This window comes from Gallus gallus, chromosome 2, assembly GCF_016699485.2.
Source record: "Gallus gallus isolate bGalGal1 chromosome 2, bGalGal1.mat.broiler.GRCg7b, whole genome shotgun sequence".
Classification (NCBI taxonomy): Eukaryota; Metazoa; Chordata; class Aves; order Galliformes; family Phasianidae; genus Gallus; species Gallus gallus.
Window position 1 is genome coordinate 127,453,858 of NC_052533.1, and position 22,230 is coordinate 127,476,087.

Consider the following 22,230-nt stretch of genomic DNA (forward strand, 5'->3'; position numbering starts at 1 on the left):
CAGGAAGGCCTTTGGTTCTCCTGCCAGTTCACATTTGCTACTGCTGGGAAGCTTCTGAGCTGGGAAAGATTCATACACAGCTTTAGAAACCGCATAATCCTTTATGAGCCAGTGTCCATTGCTTTTAACTCCAATAGTTTCAAAGGTTGTCCAAGTAGCGCAAACCCAGGTTGCATTACTCAAGTCCAATGAATCAGACCTAATTGAAAAGATTTTGCTACCAAAATGACCTGCATTGCAGTAGCAGCCAGCAGTGGTAGTCATAAATTGATGTAGCACTTCACAAAATGCCGTACCAATCTGGAACAAAAAGATGGTCTCTGCCTAAAAAACATACAGTATGAAGGTGTCATCTGGCTTTATGTTTTTCTTGGGTGTAACAAATGGCACGTTTTTTGTTAATCATCTTTGCCACAGGAAGAAACGTTGCAGCTAATTACATCCTAAAATAAGAGAAAATGTGGGAATATGACTGATAGATGGAGAGCCCAAGGCCATAACCATAACACAGTGATCCACCCAAAAGGGAGTGTATCAGTTCACTTGCTCCTAGCTGTTGCCAGTTTGGTAGACATCCTGGTGACAGAAGGAGATGACAGAATAGAGCAATGGCCTTCACAGGTGTTTTAAACATGCTGTCTTGAAGCATGAAAGACTGATTAGGAGAAAACAGAAAAAGTGTGAAGAATAGTCAGTGGATTGTGATTTACATCACTGAGAGAGTAGAAGCAAGTAGGGATCCGCTGAAAGTGTAAAAGAGGAAGAGAAAGGATAATGTCTCTTAAAGTAATGCAAAGCACTAAAAAATAAAATCCTTTGTGTTTATTGTGACAACTCATATAACTTTGCTGGATGCAAAAAGGAAGTCGTTATGTTGTAGAGAAGAACAATGGTGTAGATCTGTAATTGCCAAGTGTTGGAGAGAAGGATGTTGCAGTAGCTGAGAAGGAGATGATGAGAAGAGAGAGAGTACGGAGAAAGGAAGATTTATTCTTGGTCAAGGAATCTGACCAGTGAGCATCTAGGCAAACTTGACACACACAGATCCATGGGCCCCAATGGGATGCACCAACGAGTGCTGATGTAGCTGGCAGAACTGATTGCTGAACCATCTATCAAAGGTCATGGAGAGATGCCTGAAGACCAGAGGAAAGCCAATGTCATTCTGGTCTTCAAAAAGGGCAAGGAGGAGTAACCAAGAAAACTACAGGCCAGTCAGCCTCATCTCCATGCCCGGGAAGGTGATGGAACAATTTATCCTGGATGTCATTTCCAAGCAAGTGGAAGAGAAGTAGATTATCAGGAGTAGTCAACATAGGTTGACAAGGAGGAAATCACACTTGACCAGTCTGGTAGCCCTCTGTGATGGTCATCACTGGTTGGGTAGATGAGGGGAGAACAGTGGATGTTGCTCACTTTGAGTTCAGCAAGGCTTTTGACACTGTCTCCCATAACATTCTCATAGGTAAGACTAGGAATTGTGGGATAGCTGAATGAACAGTGAGTGATGTGATCCTCCCCCTCTGCTCTGTCCTGATGAGGCCGCATCTGGAGTTCTGTGTCCAGTTCTGGACCTCTCAGTTCAAGAAATGCAGGGAACTACTGGAGAATCCAGCAAAGGACTACAAAGATGATGAGGGGCCTGGAGCATCTTCGTTATGAGGAAAGGCTGAGAGACTTGGGGCTGTTTAGCTCCAGAAGGGATGTCAACAAATGTTATTTCAGCAGTCTGTGTCACAAATGTTACAGTTAGTCATATGTTCAATATATTATGCCAGGATGATATAAAAAGCACACTCCAAATTTCTTGTACATCATATTAATGCATGTTGGATATGGCATGATGGAAGTCAATACCATTTGCTAGATAGCAGGTTAAGTAAACATACAGAGTAAAAACATTGTGTGTCCTTGGAATAAAACACACTATGTGAGTGCTGCTTACTCAGTGAGCTTGAAACTGACTGCAAATGTTTCCAATTTCTCCAGCTTCTTTTTCATACCAAATTTATTATAGAAATACCAAACCCAAAAAGTGAACAGAAAATGATATGAATGAAAAGAAATAAATCAGGGAAGCAAATCATTGATAATAGCCACTTAGGTAGTGAGAAACACTTGGCTTAAAGCAATAACAAATCCGCAGTGTCTCAAAACCTCTTCTCAAAACAAAAGTGTCTCAGAACTGCAAAATGATTGACAGATGGCATACATAACTCCAATCACCTTTTCCATGTCTCCTCTACGTCTTTGCTGCATTCACCTGTCCTATCTTCACCTCAGCTTAAAATTCCATCAGATCATTAAGCTTCCTGCTTCAAGCATTAGTGCAGCCCCATTTCTAGTGTCAGTTTGGTCACCCATTGCCCATCCTTTCAGGCTGTCATACACTTCCTCAATCTTCTACCATGTACAGCTTTTTTTTCCAGGCTCTACATCATGCTTTACAGGGGTAGAGGGAGTACTGAGCCATCCCATTGAGAGTGGGATCTTTGCAGCTCTTTTACATCCATTGTTTTTGAAGAGGTGTGAAATAGCTAATTAACTTTATGATTATGTAAATTTTTGCAGATAAAAAGACCCCTAAGTTATAGGATAAGCTTCTATAAGCAGTTAAAAAACTACCAAATATTCTTGAAATGACAAACACCCTCCTTGAAATAAAAGTTCCAAATATTCTGATGGCATGCTTTCCCGTGTTCTCTCTTTAGTCCTTTGAGTTCTTTTTATAGCCTGATTTCAATTTATATAGTCAGACTTCAGTGTTAGGACCCATACTTACCAACAAAGTCCAGGAAACCCAGGAGTTCATTGCTGAAATAACAAACATTTTATTCACACAGAGCTGTGGCAGCCAATCGCATCCCAAGGGTGGATTGTTGGAGCTGACACATTCTCTTGGTTTTGCAGTTCTTGTAGCTGTGCAACGTCTGAAATCCATTAATATCAGCCCTACAATATGCAAATCCAATCAAAGTACACTTCCATTTACATTAAGAACTTCAGAGCAGATGTCAGCAGAAAAGCTCCTGGCTCCAATTGCAGGACAAAGAGCACTGCACACAGTCACAGCTTCACTGAGAAACTCGTTTTGACAAGAAATAATGAAAGCAATCAGATTTTAGCATAATTCAAGCAAAACAAAAAACAAAAAAACAAAAAACCCTATTCATGAGCATTGCCATTTCTATCTTCATCCTCTAACGAACTGTCTGGTGACATAAAATGAAGCTGTCGCATACATTTGATCTTTTTATAATATATAATATTTTTGAAAGAAAAAAATATAACAGCAGGATGTTATTTATAAATATTAGTTTAAATGTATTTATAATACATTCATACCTATCATATTTATTGTATAAAGTCATATATTTATGTATAATATTTATTATAGACATGTTATAGTTATGTTATAATTACTTATACTTACTTCTATTTATTTATAATTATTTATAAATGCAAATATACAATATAAAATTAAATTACTGCAATTTTGTAGATGTAAAGATATTAACATCAGGAAACAGTGACCATTTAACCCTTGGAAAGCAGGACTATTTTAGAAGAATGTACACTAGAAGCTGTCATTATAGGTACATATGTTCTGCATGAATGGTACAGCAATAGTCAAGCAAAAACCTGTGTGAAACTTTTAGTGCATAAATCTCCTCATGCCTGGAGGCAGTAATCAATTACATGTTTCTTTACAAATACATTTTACAATTGTCAATCATACATTTCATGTAATGGAACCAGAAATAATACATTCTTGGTTGACTTTTTTTTTTGATGTATTCCATAATTAGGTGTAGAAGTCAAAGATATCTCTTTATACCCAAAGGATATGTAAACTCTTTAAGCATATCAGAACAGGTCAAATAGCTTTACATACCCTAAAATTTCACTCCTGAAACACAGATAACCGTTCTCCGTTGTTTCCAGTCCAGCACAACCTTTGAAAAGACTTGGAGGTTTTCACTTTCCTGGTCTGGATGTACATGCATTTCTCAGAATGTGCCCAGAAATGATACTTCCAGAAGACCAAAATTGCACTGCTCATACGTTCCTGCTCTCTTCAGCTCAGGTTTCCCATCACGTCTTTCATTCATTGTGGTATGTGAATCAAAGTTCAGTACCACAGGGTATCCTGGAGAAACAATATAGCATCTATACAGAGAAATAATGATTCCAAACATAATCTGAATGTATGTAAAAGAATTTACACATGTAGTCTACTTTTAAAAGCACCAATTACCATAGTTAACCCTTACACCTGCATATCCCCAGGTGTTCAGACCAGCCCCTTTCCATACCTGTGCTGCTGGCTCTGGTTAAGATGGTTTTGGTCCCTTACATGCCCCTCTGAGGGGAGATTTGTAAGGGGGATTTCCTCTTTAACACACTGATGGGGAAAAAGCAGGGAAGCTTCCAAAAACTCTGAGATAGCTCAGCACCTTCCATGGATGTCTCTCGCTCCCCAGCATGCTGAGTGCTCCGTCCATCTGTTAAAGGAATATATATTTACCAGAAATCAGAACGTGTTGGGAAAAGAGATTTCCTAAAAAGCCAGATGAGGCAGCAACGGGCTGGGATTGTACATCAAAGGCTGCTTGTTTCCAGAGCCTTGTGAACTTAGCTCACTAAATTAACACTTTCCAGTTTTACTTAACCTGGACTTTAGCACTTCAACGAAGTTGTGTTCGTAATCATAGATAAAAATACTGTATTTATTTTAAAAATAGGCTTTTTCTTTTTGAACTCTGATTTTCCATCTTAAAGGTGCTACAACTCAGTTGATTTTCAGAAACACTCTAAAAAAAATACTACCTCAAAACTATATCAGAAAGCTTTTTCAGTATAATTTTCAGTCAAAATTTAGGGAAGAGAAGAACAAATGAAGCTTACGACAGACAATTGTCTGCACTTCTAAATCTGGAATATGCCTAACAAACACTTGTATCATGATGAAATTGTATGTGAAAATTTATTCATTACTTTATTACTTACTTATTTTTTCCTTCGAATTTCAGATCTGTGTGCACTGAGTTGAATTTGAACACAACCGCAGAGTAACAACGACAGTGTGGTGATCTTTTGTTTCCCACTTCTTGATGGCTGCGTATGATTCAATAATTATATACATGACATCACATAAGCAGCGTAATTCCAATAAGGAAGCAGGTTTGATATATATTGCTTGCTTTTGTTAATGTTATTTTAAAGACTGAAAAATTTTAGGAGATACATAACTGTAGGCTGTATAGCCATGAGCACAGGAAATTTCTAACGAAACACAGAAGTCAAATTTTATTACTATTGCAATAAAAACAAAACAAGCAATCACCATTAACACTGCAAATTAATTAGGCTTAGTTTTAGCATCTGAGCCAGCTGGAAGAAGCCCAAGTCATTTTTTTTTTCCTTTCACAGGTGTCTTTAAAATATCTCACTATTGCTCATTAGTCATAGTCACCAACTATGTTATGCCATTAATCTCTTGCTGTCTTTGGGGCATCTCATTAGGCCACATAGTCACAAAACAGTACCTTCCCCTACATGGGTAGACTGTGGCTTCTGGGACCACCTGCTTGCATTTGTGTCACTATACTTGCAGGCTTTGGAGCAGGATGGGCAGGATACTCCCACAAGGCAGATATGGACAGCAGTTTGCCTGGTGAGTCAACCCTGTTAAAGTATTCACTTAAGGGACACAGCAAAGAAGTTTAGAGGGCAGGATTTTTATTTTTTCCCAATGAAAGAGCTCTTCATAGGTTGTATCCCAACACTGCTTGTCAGTAACCTCGGATTCCTGCAGACAGCCTGGGCCAAGATATCTCCAAAAACCTCTGTTAATGCTACTGCCCCAGGCTGTCTGATATACAAGGGGTAGGAGACTCGACACCTGACATTAGAAGCATAACAGCTGTCAAACTCAATGTCATTGCAGGGGACTTTCCAAAAAAGTGCTCAGAAGAAAAGGTTAGTTTAAGTTTATGAACAGAAGAGCTAGAAGTGAAATAACTGGGGCCGTTGGCCGTTGTTCTAGGGTCTGATTTTGTCACTGGCAACCCTGCCCATGGCAGGAGGTTGGAACTAGATATCTTTGAGGTCCCTTCCAAACCAAGCCATTCTACGATTCTATTCATTTGCCACACAGGCTTTTATTGTGTTTGCTTAGATCTAATTAAATATCTAATTTCCTTGTTTTTCCCCTTGACTGCAGCCTCTGGTAGCAGAACAGCCACTTACTTTTCTCATCTCTTCTGATTTTTTATGAACTCTGTTTTTCCCTTCCATTTTGTGTTTCACTGATCTCGCATCTGTTGCAGGAAGTGGCAGATCACACATACCACCACCAACACTGAAGCCAGAAACCCACCTACAGCCTCTTTTATCAAGATGTAGTCCTACGCAGGTAGATATATTTCCTGAGGACTTCCTTTAAGTCCTGTCACCTTCACATTTCTGGCCAAATGTTACACAATGCTGTGCATACTTTCCCTCTCTCCAGGTTAAAATACACATAGTTTTGCCAGCTTTTAATGGATTCAGAATTACTCAGATCAGCTATTACATGAGTGGAGATGTGCACGTCACTAGATCTGCACTTTTTGGTTCTACCTGTCCTACACGTTTCACTGGATTGCTGAAATATTGAACAACTCAGGCTAGCTCAGGCAGTGACCCGATGCTGACATACCCAGTAAACATGCCCGTGTTGCTGCAGTAGGCCCATTCCTCTGCCTATTACCTGCAATTTCCCTGTATATTGAGCTCTCATTCTCTGTACTTCAGGAACCTCAAGTAACTCCATTTGTTTTTCCTTTTTTTTTTTTTTTTTTTTTGGATTTTTTTCTCTTCTGTAGGAATTATTCAGGGCGTCAACATACTTGAACTGGAATTGAGATGGAGGTAGTTATATGAAATGCAAATAACTGCCAGGAAAATTACAGAGTTGTTCAGAGCTGCTAGGTCTGCCAAGCAGCTGCCAGGAATACTACGTGTCTCCCCTACTCTTCTAGTTTACTGACTTTCACCAAAATAGGGCGTTGTCCTTCCATCCCAAACTTTCAGAAAACATTCCAGTGTTGATTGGATGTGTCATTCAAAAGCAATCACATAATGGACAAAGAAACAGAGGAATGTTTTTCTGTTGAATATGGAGACTTTTGATGCATGCTTAGGGTGTGCTTCAGCGTTATGCTTATCTGTTAGCATATCCCTCTGGTTTGTCAATGCAATTCTATGGGGAGGCTGTGCTATAAACACGGTTGGTTCCGTTAACACAGATTATTTCACTGAGCTAGCTCACAGTGCAGACTCTCGAAAAGTTTTATCAGTGAAATTCAACACACCACTCCCACAGCTCTAGCACAGGCACTGAAGTGCATGGCAGTTATGGAAAGTAACTGTTCAAGAATGCTAGCACTAGAGAAATTGCAAGTTGGAAGCATATCCTTGAAGAAAGGTCACTTTATTTAGTGATTTTTCTGTCCTTCACCCACCTGCTACCATCTCCAGCAGGTTGACATGCCACAGATGCTGAAGGACAGCCAAATACTATGCTCTGCTATGAATGGCGGATGTGGTGACCTTCATCATGAATGCAGTCCAAACTGCTTCAAGTTTGTGAGAGGAAAACTGCCTTACACACAGCAAAGCAATGCCTGCAGGCCTTGCCTGCTGCACTTCACCCTGAGGAAATGGGCCCCTGCTCTCTCCCAGGTCACCCCTGGGGATCACATTCATTCAGCACAGGCCCAGCAATGGCCCCAGAGCCGTCAGACATTTGGGATGGTCAGAGTGGGTCCTCCTGCAGGGAAAGGCTCTGGGCATGCAAAAAACAAAGATGTTCCTGAGTGTATTTCTCCTCACATTCAAAACTGAAATGAGGAACTGAGGCAGAACTTCGCTCAAAAGCCAAATGGAAAACGCAGGTCTTTATCAGGCAGCCTCCAAACCAGCAGCACGCTTGCTACTGCTGAGATTTGCCCCAGATGTGATGGGAATGCAATGCAGCACAGTGCAGTGTCGATCAGAGCTTGAGCAGGATGACGCCCACAGTCACACAGTAACGTATAGCAGGGATTTACGTTGAGACGGGCCCACCCTCCTGAGCAAAACAGCATCCAGCATAGAAACCCATCCCTCTTTAGAGGGGGCGCTTCGCCGTAGACTACAACCCCAGCCCACCCCCTCAGGCCGTCAGCCACCACCTCAACAGCCACTCCCACTCCGCCCCGCCCCCAGCCAATGCGCATGCGCACGGCATGCTGCCCGCTCCCCCTCTCCTGGCACAGTGCTTCTCCGGCTTCAAGCCCAACTTCCGGTCCTTCTGGTGCATCGCGAAATCCTTCCGGCGGGACCGGCAGCCCCGGCGCGCATATAAAAGACTCGCGGTTCCAGCCGGACGCTTGAGGAAAACGTACGCAGCAGAGAACCCGGAAGCGGCTGTGCGGCGGGCAGCAGTGGGGGCGGCTGCCTGCGCCGGGATCCCGCGTCCCGGCCGGGAGCGCACGGAGCTTCCCCGGGGCTCGGAGGGGCGGGTAAGGGACTGAGAGGGAAAGGCGGGGAAAGAGCTCTTCAGGGGAGCGGGGGGGTGCTGGAAGGGGTGGGGTGAGGAGCCCTATTGAGCGGTGCCCGACGTTAATGTAGCTAGATGCTGAAGGAGGGCGGTTTGGTGGGAGCTTAAGGAGTACGGGGGGAGATCGGCGAAGTGCTCCTCAGGTGGCATTTGAATGCGAATGTGTACGAATGAAAAGCTGCAGGGGTTGTGTAGGTTGAGCTGTAGTTACTCTTTTAACGCTTATTTGAAAGTGTATTGGGCAACCTGACCTCCTCTGCTTTTGGATAGCGAACACACCACTTACTGTTCATCTCTATGTGTGGACACTGTAGATTCACAAATGTAGGCAACTGGACCTTCAACTTGGTGTCTTTTTCACCTTTATGCACATCTGTAGATACCAGATACTAAGCATACCTCTGCTTAGAATTTGAAGTATGTTTTGTTCATATGTCCTAACAGCAGGGCTGTTGTTTTATTGGTGATTGTGCTGACAAGTTTGTAAATAACATCTTGTCTTGTGTTTGTTCCTAGTCCTTGCCCTGTGATTTAGAAATCCCCCACAATGCTGGAGTCCTACGTAACTCCCATTTTGATGAGTTATGTGAATCGCTACATCAAGAACTTGAAGCCTTCGGATCTGCAGTTGTCGCTCTGGGGAGGGGATGTCGTTCTCAGTAAACTTGAGTTAAAGCTGGATGTGCTCGAGCAGGTATGTTCTGTGTCTTTGAGTTAAAACTAGTTGACCTAATAGTTTGCTTGGGTCTGCATAGATAACTGTTTGTTTACTACCTGTTTTTCTTCAGGTGCTGATCTCTTTTTCTGCTTTTAGTTATTCTTACATTATTCCATGCCATTTGTTTAGTGATGAAGGATAATTCTTTGCATAGTCTACAAGTTAGAGGATGTGAAGAGAGGATTTTTGTATGTTTATTCATTCTTTCAGTGACCGCTATTTTGCATGTAGTTATATTACTTTTCCAGTCATATTTACTAATTGCATATAGCAAGTAGTTCAAAATTTCACTAAGTGGGACCTCTTTTTCTGATTATGCAAACTAAACATGGATTTGTGTTCTCTCTATTGTTTCATGGCTCCAGTTCTTATTATTCCAGTTATATATAAGCTAAAGAGTAATTGAGGGATGGATTTATTCAGCTAGTTTGTGTGAATTAGATCTGAAACTCCATAGAACTTTTCATTAAAAAGAATAAACTTACTGATTAAAACAGGTAATATAGGACTTAGAGCCTGTAGTTAATATGAGCAGGGTAAGTCTTTGCTGAGAAACTGCTTCCTTCTATGCTTATCTTTGTTGACAGTTTTAAGTGTGTCACAGATAAAGCTGCTGGTGTAGCAAGTCTGACTTAGGGCCCTGTGCTCAGCTGGAGAAGGAGCTGAGAGTATTGCAGCAAAGAAGAAAAGATGATTTAGGTAATATGGCCTATGGAAGAGAAATAAAAAAGACAAGGGTTGAGTCTTAGCCCTTGCCTTATTTTATCTAAAATTATGGTCAGCTTTTTTGGGTGAGAAAGAAAGAATGGAATGAATTGTACTGAGATATGAATAAACTGGGCCTTAAGGAAAATTTTCCTCATTTTTATCAGATTAAGACATAGGAGTGGACAGGAGATGGTGTGATCTTTATGGGGGGACCTGTAGAAATAGGTAATAAGTATTTATGGAAAATATGGTATCTTTGATCCACCTCCGGAATAGGATCAAGTCTTCTGAGAGAACCTGTGCAGTTTTCTGTCTTTCTGTAAAGATTCTGATTTATCTTCTTTTCATTATTCAGTAGTCTGTATTGCCTCTTGTAGTAGCTGCCTTTTAGTTACTCAGTTTCTTGCTGCAGCTTGCCCATAACAGGTAGTGTGAATACTGGACTGCTGTTGCTAGGGTGTGTTACTCCTGTGAATGCATATTCAAAGCCTTTTTTAGTGTGAATATTGTGGAATCATAGAAGGGCTGACTAGAAGGAAGTTCTGGAGGGCTCAGTCCAGCCAACTGCTCTGAGCACTGCTGCCAGCATTTTACCAGGTCCGCTTTGTGTACGTGTCTTGAAATCTTCAGTCTTGGTTGTAAAAGCTTCCTCTTCAGTTAGACTGTCTCAGTGCTATAGAATCACAGAGTGGTTTGGGTTGGAAGGTATCTTAAAGTCCATCCAGTTACATCTTCCTGCCATGGGCATGGCTGGCACCCATCATCAGGCTGTCCAGGGCCTCATCCAATCTTGCCTTGAATGCCTCCATGGATTGGGCATCCACAGGTTCTCTGGGCAGCCTGTGTGAACACCTCACCACCCTCTTAATCAAGTATTTCTTCCTAACATCTAATCTAAATCCTCTCTTAGTTTAAAACTGTTTCCTTTTGACTTTTTGCTTTCAGGCTATGTAAAAAGTTGGTTTCCCTCCTGTTTGTAAGCTCCCTTTGGATATGGAAAGACTGTAAGGAAGGTCTCCTTAGAGCCTTCTCTTCTCCAGGAGCTACATTGCTCCTATAGGGAGGCTCGTCCTCACAACAAATGGTGGCTTGGGATAGTATCAAACTGTATGTATTACATGATACTACTAGGATTTTGCCACCACCACTTTTATCATTTCCTTTTGGGTACTTGTACGTGATCCCTGGCCTCAACTTTGCATGCCTGCCTGTGTATCAGCAGGGTCCATAAATACTGAATGCGGTCTGTTGCTGTCTTTGCTATTGTGCAAAGAAATATGAAGCAACACTTGCCTTTACTAGTCTTCTTTCTTTAACATTATTTGGCTATGTGTTTATGTGAAGAATGGAGATCTTAGTTTGGCTCTTATGCTCTAGAGCTTGCCTGGTCCCGTAGAGTGTGTTTAGGATGTCTTCCCCCCTCCCCCCTTAGAGATGCTGCTCTGTGCCTGCTTGACAAAACTCTTTTTGACTATGTGTGAATATAAATAATAACCTTTGCAGCTGGCTGGAAGCTCTCTTAAAGTTGAAGTCTCTAGAAGTTACCAATATATGTTAATTTATTTGGCAACCTTGAGCATTTTTAGAGGATTCCAGCTTCTGTGGAACTCTAGGTGATGATTTGGGAGTAGTATCATAAGTGCTAGACTGCTTGCACCTTACAAACAGTTCTGGGAATAAATGTATTGCTTCTTCCCTCACTTCTTGTGTGACAGCTGATGTTAGAGTTGCAGTGTCATATTGTGTGCTCTTACAGGCTACCAAACAGAATCCCAAAGAATAGATGAGAACAGGGTGCAAAAGGTTGTCTGTCATCCCAAAGATCACAGAAAGCAATTTATAACTAAACTTTAAATATTGTCTCAGAGAAGAGCCTTTTCAGCTCTTCTGGCAACTTTTATGTGAAGTCCCTATGGTATCAGAATAACAGAGCTAGCTATGAACTTGGTGACTAGCTTGTGTGTGACATTTCTGGTGACACAGTGGTACCAAAGAGATAAGATACGTGGTGAGCTCTTCTTACAATTTGTATGTATTTCTGTAACATCGTGGCTTACTGTGTTAGCTTTTTTAATACAAACTCAGAGGGGGAAAATGAAACAACCTTTGATGAGAAGACAAAGGACGATTGATCTGAAGATGACTGAGTTTCACAGGAGTGTTTGAAGGGCTCTGTGCTGCAATGTTCTCTTGCTCCTGTATTTTTTAGGCAGCGCAGCCACGGAAGTGAAGATAAGGGTGCAGGGAGGCTAACTCCTGTATGTGGACTCTTATTTTATATTTTGAACAGTGCAGGTCTTACTGATGCACACACTCCCAACCAAATTACTGCAGTCAAGTCAGATTTATTCATACGCTTTAATAGTTTCATGCTTCTGTAGTGATGTAAAGGTTCTTCAAATGTACTTTAGCTGGCCAGCAGATTGTGGTGCCTTGGTAAAAGTAGTTTCAAAAGTTAATTAAAAAATGTAATCAGTTTGTGGCTGTAGTGTCTTTAAACCTTAGGCTACCTGATAAGTACTGACAGTCAGCACAGCTAGTGTGTTGTTTCATTATGTTGTCTTTTGCTCTTGTGAAGGTAGGTTAATAAGGAAAACAGCACAATATAGCTTCTCTTAAGATTAAGGCTGAACATGCATTGACATCTAAAGTGCAAATCATCTAGCAGTAATAGTGTCTTTGTTAAAATGTATGCACACTAGAAAATCCAGAAGACTTTATAATGACTGAAACTTTTAATCTTAAAGCATTCAGAAATTGTGAAGAGAAATATATATATAAAGTAATTAAGAAAATGAGAGCATAAAAATACCCTTGTTATGTTTGTGTTATGTGCTGCTGTGTTACTTGCAAGCTACATACAACGCTGAATGTTGAAGAAAAGGTATTTCAGTCAATACTGTTATTGAGGAACAGTTCTTTCTCATTACCCCAAAGCTTGGGAGAATCGTGAATTTTAGGGCATGGGAGATTAAGATCATCTGGTCTGTGGTCTTGAGTGGTGTTGTGGATGCCCCATTCGTGGAGGCATTCGAGGCCAGGCTGGATGTGGCTCTGGGCAGCCTGGTCTGTGGTTGGCGACCCTGCCCACAGCAGGAGGGTTGAAACTGGATGATCTTGGAGGTCCTTTTCAATATTTCTCAATAAGCCACGTCCCCAACTTCAGAACCCAAAGACTTTTACAGAATGAAAACTGTAGTTTATTTAAAAAAAAGAAAACAAATGTTGCATTTTGGTGTATTTCTTTTCACTGATGATGTTGTCAGCAGTGAATATACTTCATTTACTCTTAGCTCATAGAATCATTTAGATTGGGAAAGACCTTCAAGATCACCAAATCTGATGGTCGACCTGATCTCCAGAGTCCCATCAGTACACCCAATCCCTCAGTGCCACATCCACACATCTCTTAAATGCCTCCTGGGGTGAGGACTCCACCACCTACCTACCTGGGCAGCTGTTTCCAATTCTTGACCATCCTGGCCGTGAAGAGCTTCTGTTTGATGTCCAGTCTAAACCTGTCCTGGTGCAACTTGAGAATACTTACTCAGTCCTGTCACTTCTCACCTTAGAAAAGAGACTGATGCCCTCTGTACAGAGTGATGAGATCTTCCCTCATCTCCAGATAGAACAGCTCAAGTTCCCTCAGAAGTCTTCATTAGTCCCTTCACCACTAAAATAGTTGAATAGTTAGTATTTGCCAATGCTGACTGAAAATTCCAATGCATTATCAAATACTGTTTGTTCTGCATGAAAGTTTTGTTATTTTAAATCTGATTTCTAGTCTCCAGCTACAGGTGGCTGTTCTGTCTGGTGAGTGTTAAGCTCAGGCTTCCCAGAGAGCCCCTGAGGCTACTGTAGAGATACTAGCACTTTCGATCTGAAGTACATGAAAGTATCCTGTGTGCTGCCCTGAGCTGTGGACCTGAGATACAAAGTGTATCTAAACCTCTGCACCTTGTGCTATCTGTTGACAAGTTGTATGGAACATCTGGCTCACTAGGGCTGTCCTGCGGAGATGTGCTTGCTGCATGGGCTGGGTAGTACCAGGCACTTGTTAGGGGTTGAGGACTGACTTGGTAGAGCTAGACACCAATTTTTAAGGCTGTGTAACGTCAAAGTTTGGCTTTGGTGAGGAGGAGTCTGGATTTTGCCAGTGAAGAGTTTGATAACTTAATTACTGTGTAGTTTAATGTGGGGAGGGAAACACCTTGAATGCTGTGAATGAAAAGAATAAATAACTGCTTCTCTAATGAGTGCTTCTGTCATTATTTGGGGGTTCCGAAGAATAAATAGTAACATCATGTTATTAAAAAGGACATTATAAAATGCAAGCACAAGAGACTTAATAATTATTGATTAGCAGTTGAAATTGTACTTCTTGTATTTCCTAGTTTAGAATGTCTGGCTTGGTGGCCTTTTTTTCTTAAATAAAACTCTGCTGTTTTAATCTCATTTTTTGTTTTAAATTCTTATTACAAGTTTGGAAAATGGAAGGTGTTGCATCCTGATGGTATTCAACAGATCTACTGTTCATAACACACTTAAAGAAATTGTCACTTGTAAATCAAAGGAAGTGTACCAAGTAAATCCTTTGTTTTATAGAGGGATTTTGATTTGATTGTTTCTGTTTTGACCTCTACTCATCTCTTTGGCTTGTTTCCTTAACCTTTAGTGTTATTTTAGCAATAGGGAAAAAAAAGAGTAAAAATTGTATTTGTATATTTGCTTGGTCCATTTTTTTGTATCGAACAGCAGCAAAACAAAACAAAGCCTTCCTTATTTCTCATGAAGACTCTAGGTGCCTCGTAGCTTTTGTACAGACCTTGTTTAATTTCAAATTCCTCTTCTACTGTAGGTCATGCATCAATTTAAGTATTTACTTTCATCTTGTTCATTTTTGTCTTTGTAATAGCAAGAGATTTTGTGGTACCTTCACGCAAGAGGTGGTTTTTAACCTATTATTATCAAGGACGTGGTAATCCAGATGATTCTTTCTAACAGAGCAATCATAGTGTATGTGTGCAAGCAATTAGTGGCCTAGTTGCTAAGCCCAGAGTCACACTGATGATTTGGGGAGGGGGAAGAACCTTTGATCTATATGCTGTGCTAAAACCTTATTATTTTAAGTTACAAGTGTCCTGTTTTGACATACTTTAGCAGTTAGTTAATTCATCGCTGTTTCTTTTGTTCTTAGGAGCTGAAACTACCATTTACTTTTTTGAGTGGGCATATTCATGAGCTTCGGATTCACGTGCCATGGACAAAATTAGGATCAGAACCAGTTGTCATCACTATCAATACAATGGAATGCATCTTGAAATTAAAGGATGGAGCTCAGGTAAGAAATATGATGGATGTCTTCCTAGCATGGAGGGATTGGTGAGAACAGTAGCTTGTATGGGTCACCTTGTTTAAAGCCGTCTGAAGAATCGGGCTCAGTGAAGCTCAGATATGCAATGGCTCAATGTTGTTATATTTTAACTTCATCAATAAAAAGTACTTGGGCTTGTTAATGTTGAACTTGTTGTCTTAAGCAGTTTTATACTTTAACTTCAGGGAAGCTTTGTGTCTTTCTTTCTTTTTAATCCTTCTTTTAATTTTATTTTCAATATAGAGTCCTCAGGTGGTATTAGGAATCCTGCAAAAGAAACTTCCAATTTGTACTAAGCTCTCAAGTGTTTGGTAGGAAGCTCAATGAGCCGTCAACATTTCATGCCAATAATTAGTTATCAGCCAGCAATAACATCAGAGTATGCTTTCAATTATGTTTGATATTTCTCGTAAATTTCTTCCGCAGTTCCAGGGCTAAAAAGGCTTTTGTTGCTGGAATAGAAATCTGTTGTTGTAGATATGCCACCCAGAAAGTATATGCTTTGTATTCTGTAGTTATACTTAATCTATGTTGCATGTGTGCATGTACATATACACATAACGTGCACACACCAACAGCCAAATACTAAGTACTTTTCCAATCTGCTGGTAGGATTGTGAGGCCAGATGTTCTTTGAGAAATGTGTTTTAGAAGCAGTGAATTACAACTAATTATGGAAGTTGCAGAAAAAGATTTGTACCCCATGACTTTGTGCAACCCAGAACTAATATTTGATATTGGACCACGCAGATGACTACTGCTGGAATGATCGGATTTCCTGCTTGCATGGTATTCGAAGCTTAAGTTTTGTGGTGCATACAGCAAAAGGTCAAATGTCATGAATGTAAAGCACTCTCAAAACAAGTATTTGTTACAGATGCTTAAGATTCAGGAGCAATAAAGGATTTCTGAAAATTACAACTGACGTTTGGAGAAATCATTCAGTACTATGTACACTCAGGAGAGTAGAACTTGAATCTGTGCCATAGAAGAATTATCTTTGACTAATAAGTGTAAATGATAACACCTATGCTGTTTTCTGAGGATCTGGTTTAAAAAGTCGACAGTTTGGATTTTATTAAATCACTATTCAAAAATGCTTTCTAAAATAAATTATTTTAACAAATTCTTGTTCTAACTTCTAGTGTGACTGTGCAGATGGCATAGACCTGTTATCATAAAAGTTTGTAATTAGTGAATAAGAAAACCTGTAAAAAATCAGAATCTCTCTGTGGAAGATTGTATTAAAATATCTTTCAGTGAATTTATCTCCAGCTAGAACTCTTTTGCTCAGAACTCTGTATGAACAAAGAACATAATTAGCAAGAAAGCTGTTTAGTTCTCAAAAGTTCACTGTCATAATCTTGCATTTCCTTCCTCAGACAGGATCCCCAATGAGCATATATATGATTTCACCTGAGCAAAAAATTCATTCCCTGACCTCCCCACTGAGTGACGGATCTCTTCCTTGGAAAGAGCCTACTTCAAAACATGTTTATTTTGGCTATGTGTAGGAATTGAAGTACACAGTATCATTTGAAATTATTTGCCAGTGAACCCTACAAGTTGCTATGGACAAAGAAACCTCTCCCTCTGTGTATCTTTTTTGAAGAGTGCTTGTTCCTTGGAAATGCTTCTGTATGCCTGTGCTGTTATGTTGCTGTGTTATTGGTTATTTTTTTTGTTGTTAACTAATTGTATTATCTCCTTGGTTGAGAGAAGAGTTTGGAGTAGGCAGTAATGGCTCAATTTATGGTTTTATGCTAATATTCTAAGCAGAAATAGTGTACCTGTTGAGTTCACCCAGTGATATACAAAACCACAGTGTGGAACTAGTGGTGTTTTTAGCGTGTTAGGAGGTTTGAGCGTTGATGACGGTAATTACTTTTTCTCTCTTTTCCTTGCTTTTCCTCTTTCCTTCTTTGCAGATAATACTACCATTCTGTAATTGGTGGAAGTGCTGAATAAGCATTTCTCCTTTGTACAAAAGTAAAACTTCAGTGTATCAGGAACAGAACTTTGCAGTGATTAAGGTGGTGTTCTGTAGAACATGCGATGTATGTGGTCTTGGTTATACATTAGGTTAATGCTGTTACCTCAGTAATTCGGTGTGCAGCATTTTGCATTTTATTTTGATATCTGTCTCCTTAGTGCAATTGTGCTTGTTTTGTTGCTTTTGAATGTAGACTTCTGCAGCACTCAGGTTGAAGCATGACCCCTTATGTTATCAAAGCTATGGGATGTTGATAAGTATGACGGAAATGTGTTCTTATGCACGTAAATGTAGTTTTGAACTTGCTTTCTGACTTCTATTTGTTCAGTTATGGTAAAATACTCTGATGGTATTGTTCTTCATGAATGTTATGTATAGTTTCATGGGGGAGTTGAATTTCCAGTATTATGCAGACTTGAAACCCCCTTGTTCAGAGGCAGATTCCCACCCCGAGTTTCAGTCACCTTTTTTGTCCTGTTGGACCTTAATAGCATTTTTTCTCTTCTACCTAGTCTTTTTTTCTTATTTGAAAGCTATTTGAAATTATTTGCTCATTCCTCTTCCTTCTTTCCTGTCACGATATCTCCTTGCTCAAACAGGAGGCTTTCGGTTCTGTGCTAATTGGGAAGGACAAGTCTGCATCTGTATCCTTCACCTTCTTGGCATCATAGCTAACCACAAGGCTAATCTTCTAGCTGTTCAACCTTGAATTCTGTGGTTTTTAGTGTTGGAAATGACGCAAGTGGAGAGATTCAAGGAGAAATGCATTGTCTGTATTACAGCTTCAATTTTGGGTCCTTGTCTTTAGTCAGGACACGGTGTATTGGGAGAAACCGGAGTGCTTGATGAAAACTGTCTATGTAACAACGTCTAGTGTGGAATCAGGAGTTGGATTTGGTAATCCTTGTGATGCCTTCCAACTCAGGATCTTCTGTGATTCTGTAACAAATTTCTCAATCAGGGGAGACTATTAAATACAAATGGTTACAGGAGCACAAGAAAACCAGGTATTTTTTTGGATCAGCATATGGACTATTAACCACTGTTCCTTTTATGAGGTATTACAAAGAAGGTTTTGAAGGAATATTGTAACTTTGTAAATAGTGGAGACCAGCTCATAAGCGTGCTTGTCAAAATAGCAGACATACGCTTATCTGAAAATCAGTAGAGACTGTCATCAAAGAATGCTGAAAGCAGAAATTAATCTTGACTGGGAAATGATCAAGATAGTAGATAATGATGTGCAAAAAGGTTATGAAAGACTCTAAAAGTGAAGACAGAAGGCTTGTATTTGATGATGAGGGTACAGTTATATAATATGTTGGCCTAGGTTGGTGTGGCTAGTTCCAGGTCCTTAGTGGTTTGTTATTTTTTTTTCCCCTTTCTTGTCTCAGCTGTAGTAACTTAGTTGAATGTGGCTGTATGGATGGTGCACTTTTTCTGTTTGATTATATATGAACAGCATGTGCTGTTCAGTGACAGCAAAAGTATGTTAAAATCCAAAATTGGATTTTAACTCACAATCTTTAGTAGTTCACCTTTCTACTTTAGCTCTGTAGAATGTTTCTGAAATATTTTTCATTTAGGACTTGATTGTTTTCATAGTGATGACTTTTTCATAGGATCACTAAGGTTGGAAAAGACCACTAAGATAATCTAGTCCAAATGACAACCCATTGCTGTCATGCCCACTAAGCCATACGCTGAATGCCACATCTACTCTTTCCTTGAACACCTCCAGGGACAGTGACTTGGCCACCTCCTTGGGCAGGCTATTCCAATGCCTCACCGTTCTTGTGGAGAAGAAATTTTTCCTAATAACCGATCTTTTTAGATCACCAAGTCTGATGGTGACTTTTTATATTGTATACAAAGTATACAGCAATAGCTGGTAAAACCATTTGATGCCAAATATGTGCATCTCTCATTAGTCGCATGTATGAAAATTTATAAACCTGTGCCAAATGCCAATGTTAATAACAGTATTACGCAGGTTGCTTTAAAAGCAGTGCTCTTATTTCCATGGAAACTGTAACAGGTATGAAGAGCACAATAACAGTATTTGATATTGCAATTTCTCAGCTACAAAATGCTGTTTTTCAGCATAGTTACTACCATTAGTAGTCTTCAGCATCTTCACCAGTGATTAACAAGAGCCTGCGTATCACCACCATCCTCCTCTGGTGTCGTGGGCCAACGTAACAAAATCGGAGGCATTATTTGTAGCCCTTGTACTTGTTTTCTTCCCTTTTCTGTGTGTGACCTTGCTTCTGTGTTCAGCTTCACATATAAGTTCTCTTTTGCAATACTATCCCATTTTACTGCTGCTTCTCATACATTTTTTTTGACTCTTGGCATCCATATATATCCCATTTTTATTCTTATTTCCACTTTGTCTGGGAAGTAGTTCACTAGTTGACAGTTGCATGACATTGCTCACGTGGAGGGGAAGAGTAGTACTGGTCTCAGAGGAAGCCATTGTTGCTTCTTTTCTCATCTGTAGATCTATCTTTGCTCCTTGACTGCTTTGGATTCCCTTGGCTGAGGAATCACATTACTTGAGAAGTAAGGAAACAGCAGACCTCCTTCTCTGTTGCACTACATTGGTGCAGAGAGTGAGTTTTTTATGTGTACATTTGTGTATATAAGTGTGTAAGTATATTACGGACAGCCTCCCATCTGACTCATTTTTATTTCATTATGGCTGGGTGTTTAGGAGGAGCAGATTGGACAGGAAATACAAATAGAACACGTAGTACAGAATTAAATAGTTGTTTTACAGAGTTGTAATTTGTATTATTCCAGACCTTAATAAAGCAGTGATAACAGTGAAAAAAACATTTCTGACAGTTCTGTTGGGAGGCGTGTCCACCTGAATGGCAGTCAATGTGTATTTCTTTCCTTCGTTCTCTCTAACAAACCAAAACACCGTTTTTCTGGCATTATTTCATGGACCATCTTTATGTCCTGTGATCACTTAAAAAAAACTGCAGAGCCAAGGCTGTGTATTTAGTTACGATACCAGGTTGACCTCTCAACAAAGCATCTTTTAGAAAGTGACTTAAGTTGAAACTTAATAATTCTGTGCCAGCTAGGATAACATCCAGTGATTTTCTTTTTCTTTGAAATTGCTGTGCTGCTAGGGAATTGAAGGAACTGCATGTAGCAAGCCAGAGTCTTAGTATGGTAATGGATGGTGCAGTAGGCTGTGCATCAGAGCTGATGCAGGGGTGATTATTGTATCTCGCTTATTAAAACTTTGAAGTCTGTGGATCTCAGCACTGTGGTAGAACAAGTGGGAGCTCAGGAAAAATGCTTTCAATAAAGTCACAGGTTAATGCTGTCTATTTCTAAAAATGAAAACAAAACCTGTCAACAGAGGGAAACTATAAGTTCCTCCCACTAACAGTAGTGATTAGCAAATGCTGGTATATTTCAGGTGAGATTACCTGTGTTAAATATCCCAGGGACAGGAAATTATTAGTACAAAGGGGAATGTGTGTATGTATGTATCTATATATATGTGTGTGTGTATCTGTAAGATTAAGAAAATCAGTAGTTGCACAACCTAAGATTTGCTTGTGAGTGATATTTTGGAAACAAATAGCATGTTTCTGAGCTTATTAATGTCCCTGTGATGCTGCCTGAGGTGGAAGTGCAAGTATATTACATCAAAATTGGTAGGGACATTTTTGCATTAACAAGTAATGATTTTGGAAACGTATAACTATTCTGACTGCCTACACTTGGAACCCGAATATAAATTCTATGTCTGTAATTTTAAGTACTGGGAGACTGTATACTGAGAAAGCTAAGATGATGATGAGAATCATTGTATGTTTGAGAAACTGCTTTGTAGGATTGACCTGGGCGGGTAGCTGCTCCAATTGGCATATGTTAGCCAGCAGGCAGTGCAGTTCCTCCCTGTCACTGTCTGCGTTCTGCCCTGCTCTGAGAGCTCTGAGAATGGAAGCTGGCTGGTACGTGACTGATGCAGCTGAATTGCAAGTTGAAGGCCAAGTTGCATTCATTGTTACTTAGCTCAGCTTTCAAACTTACCCCCAGCTGCTTTCAGAACAAGGTTGTTGCAGGATAAGCCTACTCTTGGTGGCAGTTAATGAGCTAGCAGAAGCCATCTGATTTCTTCTTCGCTGTGGTTAATTTGGGGAATTGGTAATTATTGATGTCACAGTGTACGTTTATTGAATGTCACTGTGGACCCCATTTGCACAGGAACAGAGATGAGCAGTAACTGCTGTCGTGTCATTACTGTGGAATCACATTTCAGAGCAGACTTTTGTATTTCAAGTGTTAGAAAAAGAACAGAATATTGATCTGATAAGCTTGGCTCCTGAAAGTTTTTCTAAATATTTATGTTAATTCTGGAAGTGGACGAGTAAATAAGAGTTGAAACTTCGATACCAAAACCTCACTGATTTGTATTCCAGAAAATAGGTTTACTGAGGCAAATGCGAACACTGTGTGTTTGTCTTCGTAAAGTATACTGTTCTACTATGTAGATACAGAAATACAAAGTAGAAAGATCAAGTAATCCTCCTGCCTTTGCTGATCTTAGTTGGCTTTTTTTCATTGTCCTACAACATCAAGGAAATGCAATTCCAATAGTCAGTGTCTTACCTTTGTCGCAAGGTAGAGGGTGAAGGAATTTATGTATCATGTTTGGCATAACTCCCAGAAGTTCACGGTTGGACTCTGATTCCTCTTTCCCTGGCATAGATCTGGAATACTTCAGTTGATTTACTTTGCAGTGTTTCCAGGTTTGTCCCCATCCAGCTGACATCAAAATTAGAACCCTACAATCCAGCTTTGTTTCGTGCAGTTGGGTGAGG

The 22,230-nt window shown here is 40.0% G+C and overlaps 1 protein-coding gene and 1 long non-coding RNA gene across 8 annotated transcripts in view; one reads left to right on the forward strand and one right to left on the reverse strand.

The window, feature by feature from the left end:
- Window positions 1-210: 210 nt before the first annotated feature.
- LOC121109662 lies at window positions 211-8,334 on the reverse strand. The gene is made up of 3 exons (XR_005857596.2): window positions 5,011-8,334; window positions 4,317-4,505; window positions 211-4,150 (listed from the first exon to the last, which is right to left on the reverse strand). It is a non-coding gene; the product is annotated as an uncharacterized LOC121109662 (long non-coding RNA).
- A 118-nt stretch (window positions 8,335-8,452) lies between these two features.
- VPS13B (vacuolar protein sorting 13 homolog B) overlaps window positions 8,453-22,230 on the forward strand; it is a 411,590-nt gene continuing 397,812 nt past the window's right edge. For all 7 annotated transcript variants that reach the window (XM_040695919.2, XM_040695916.2, XM_040695918.2 and 4 more), the window contains exons 1-3: window positions 8,453-8,549; window positions 9,104-9,281; window positions 15,211-15,354. In XM_040695919.2, coding sequence (XP_040551853.1) covers window positions 9,135-9,281; window positions 15,211-15,354 — 291 coding nt within the window. In that variant the 5' untranslated portion in view covers window positions 8,453-8,549; window positions 9,104-9,134. The remainder of the gene's footprint in view (window positions 8,550-9,103; window positions 9,282-15,210; window positions 15,355-22,230) is intronic.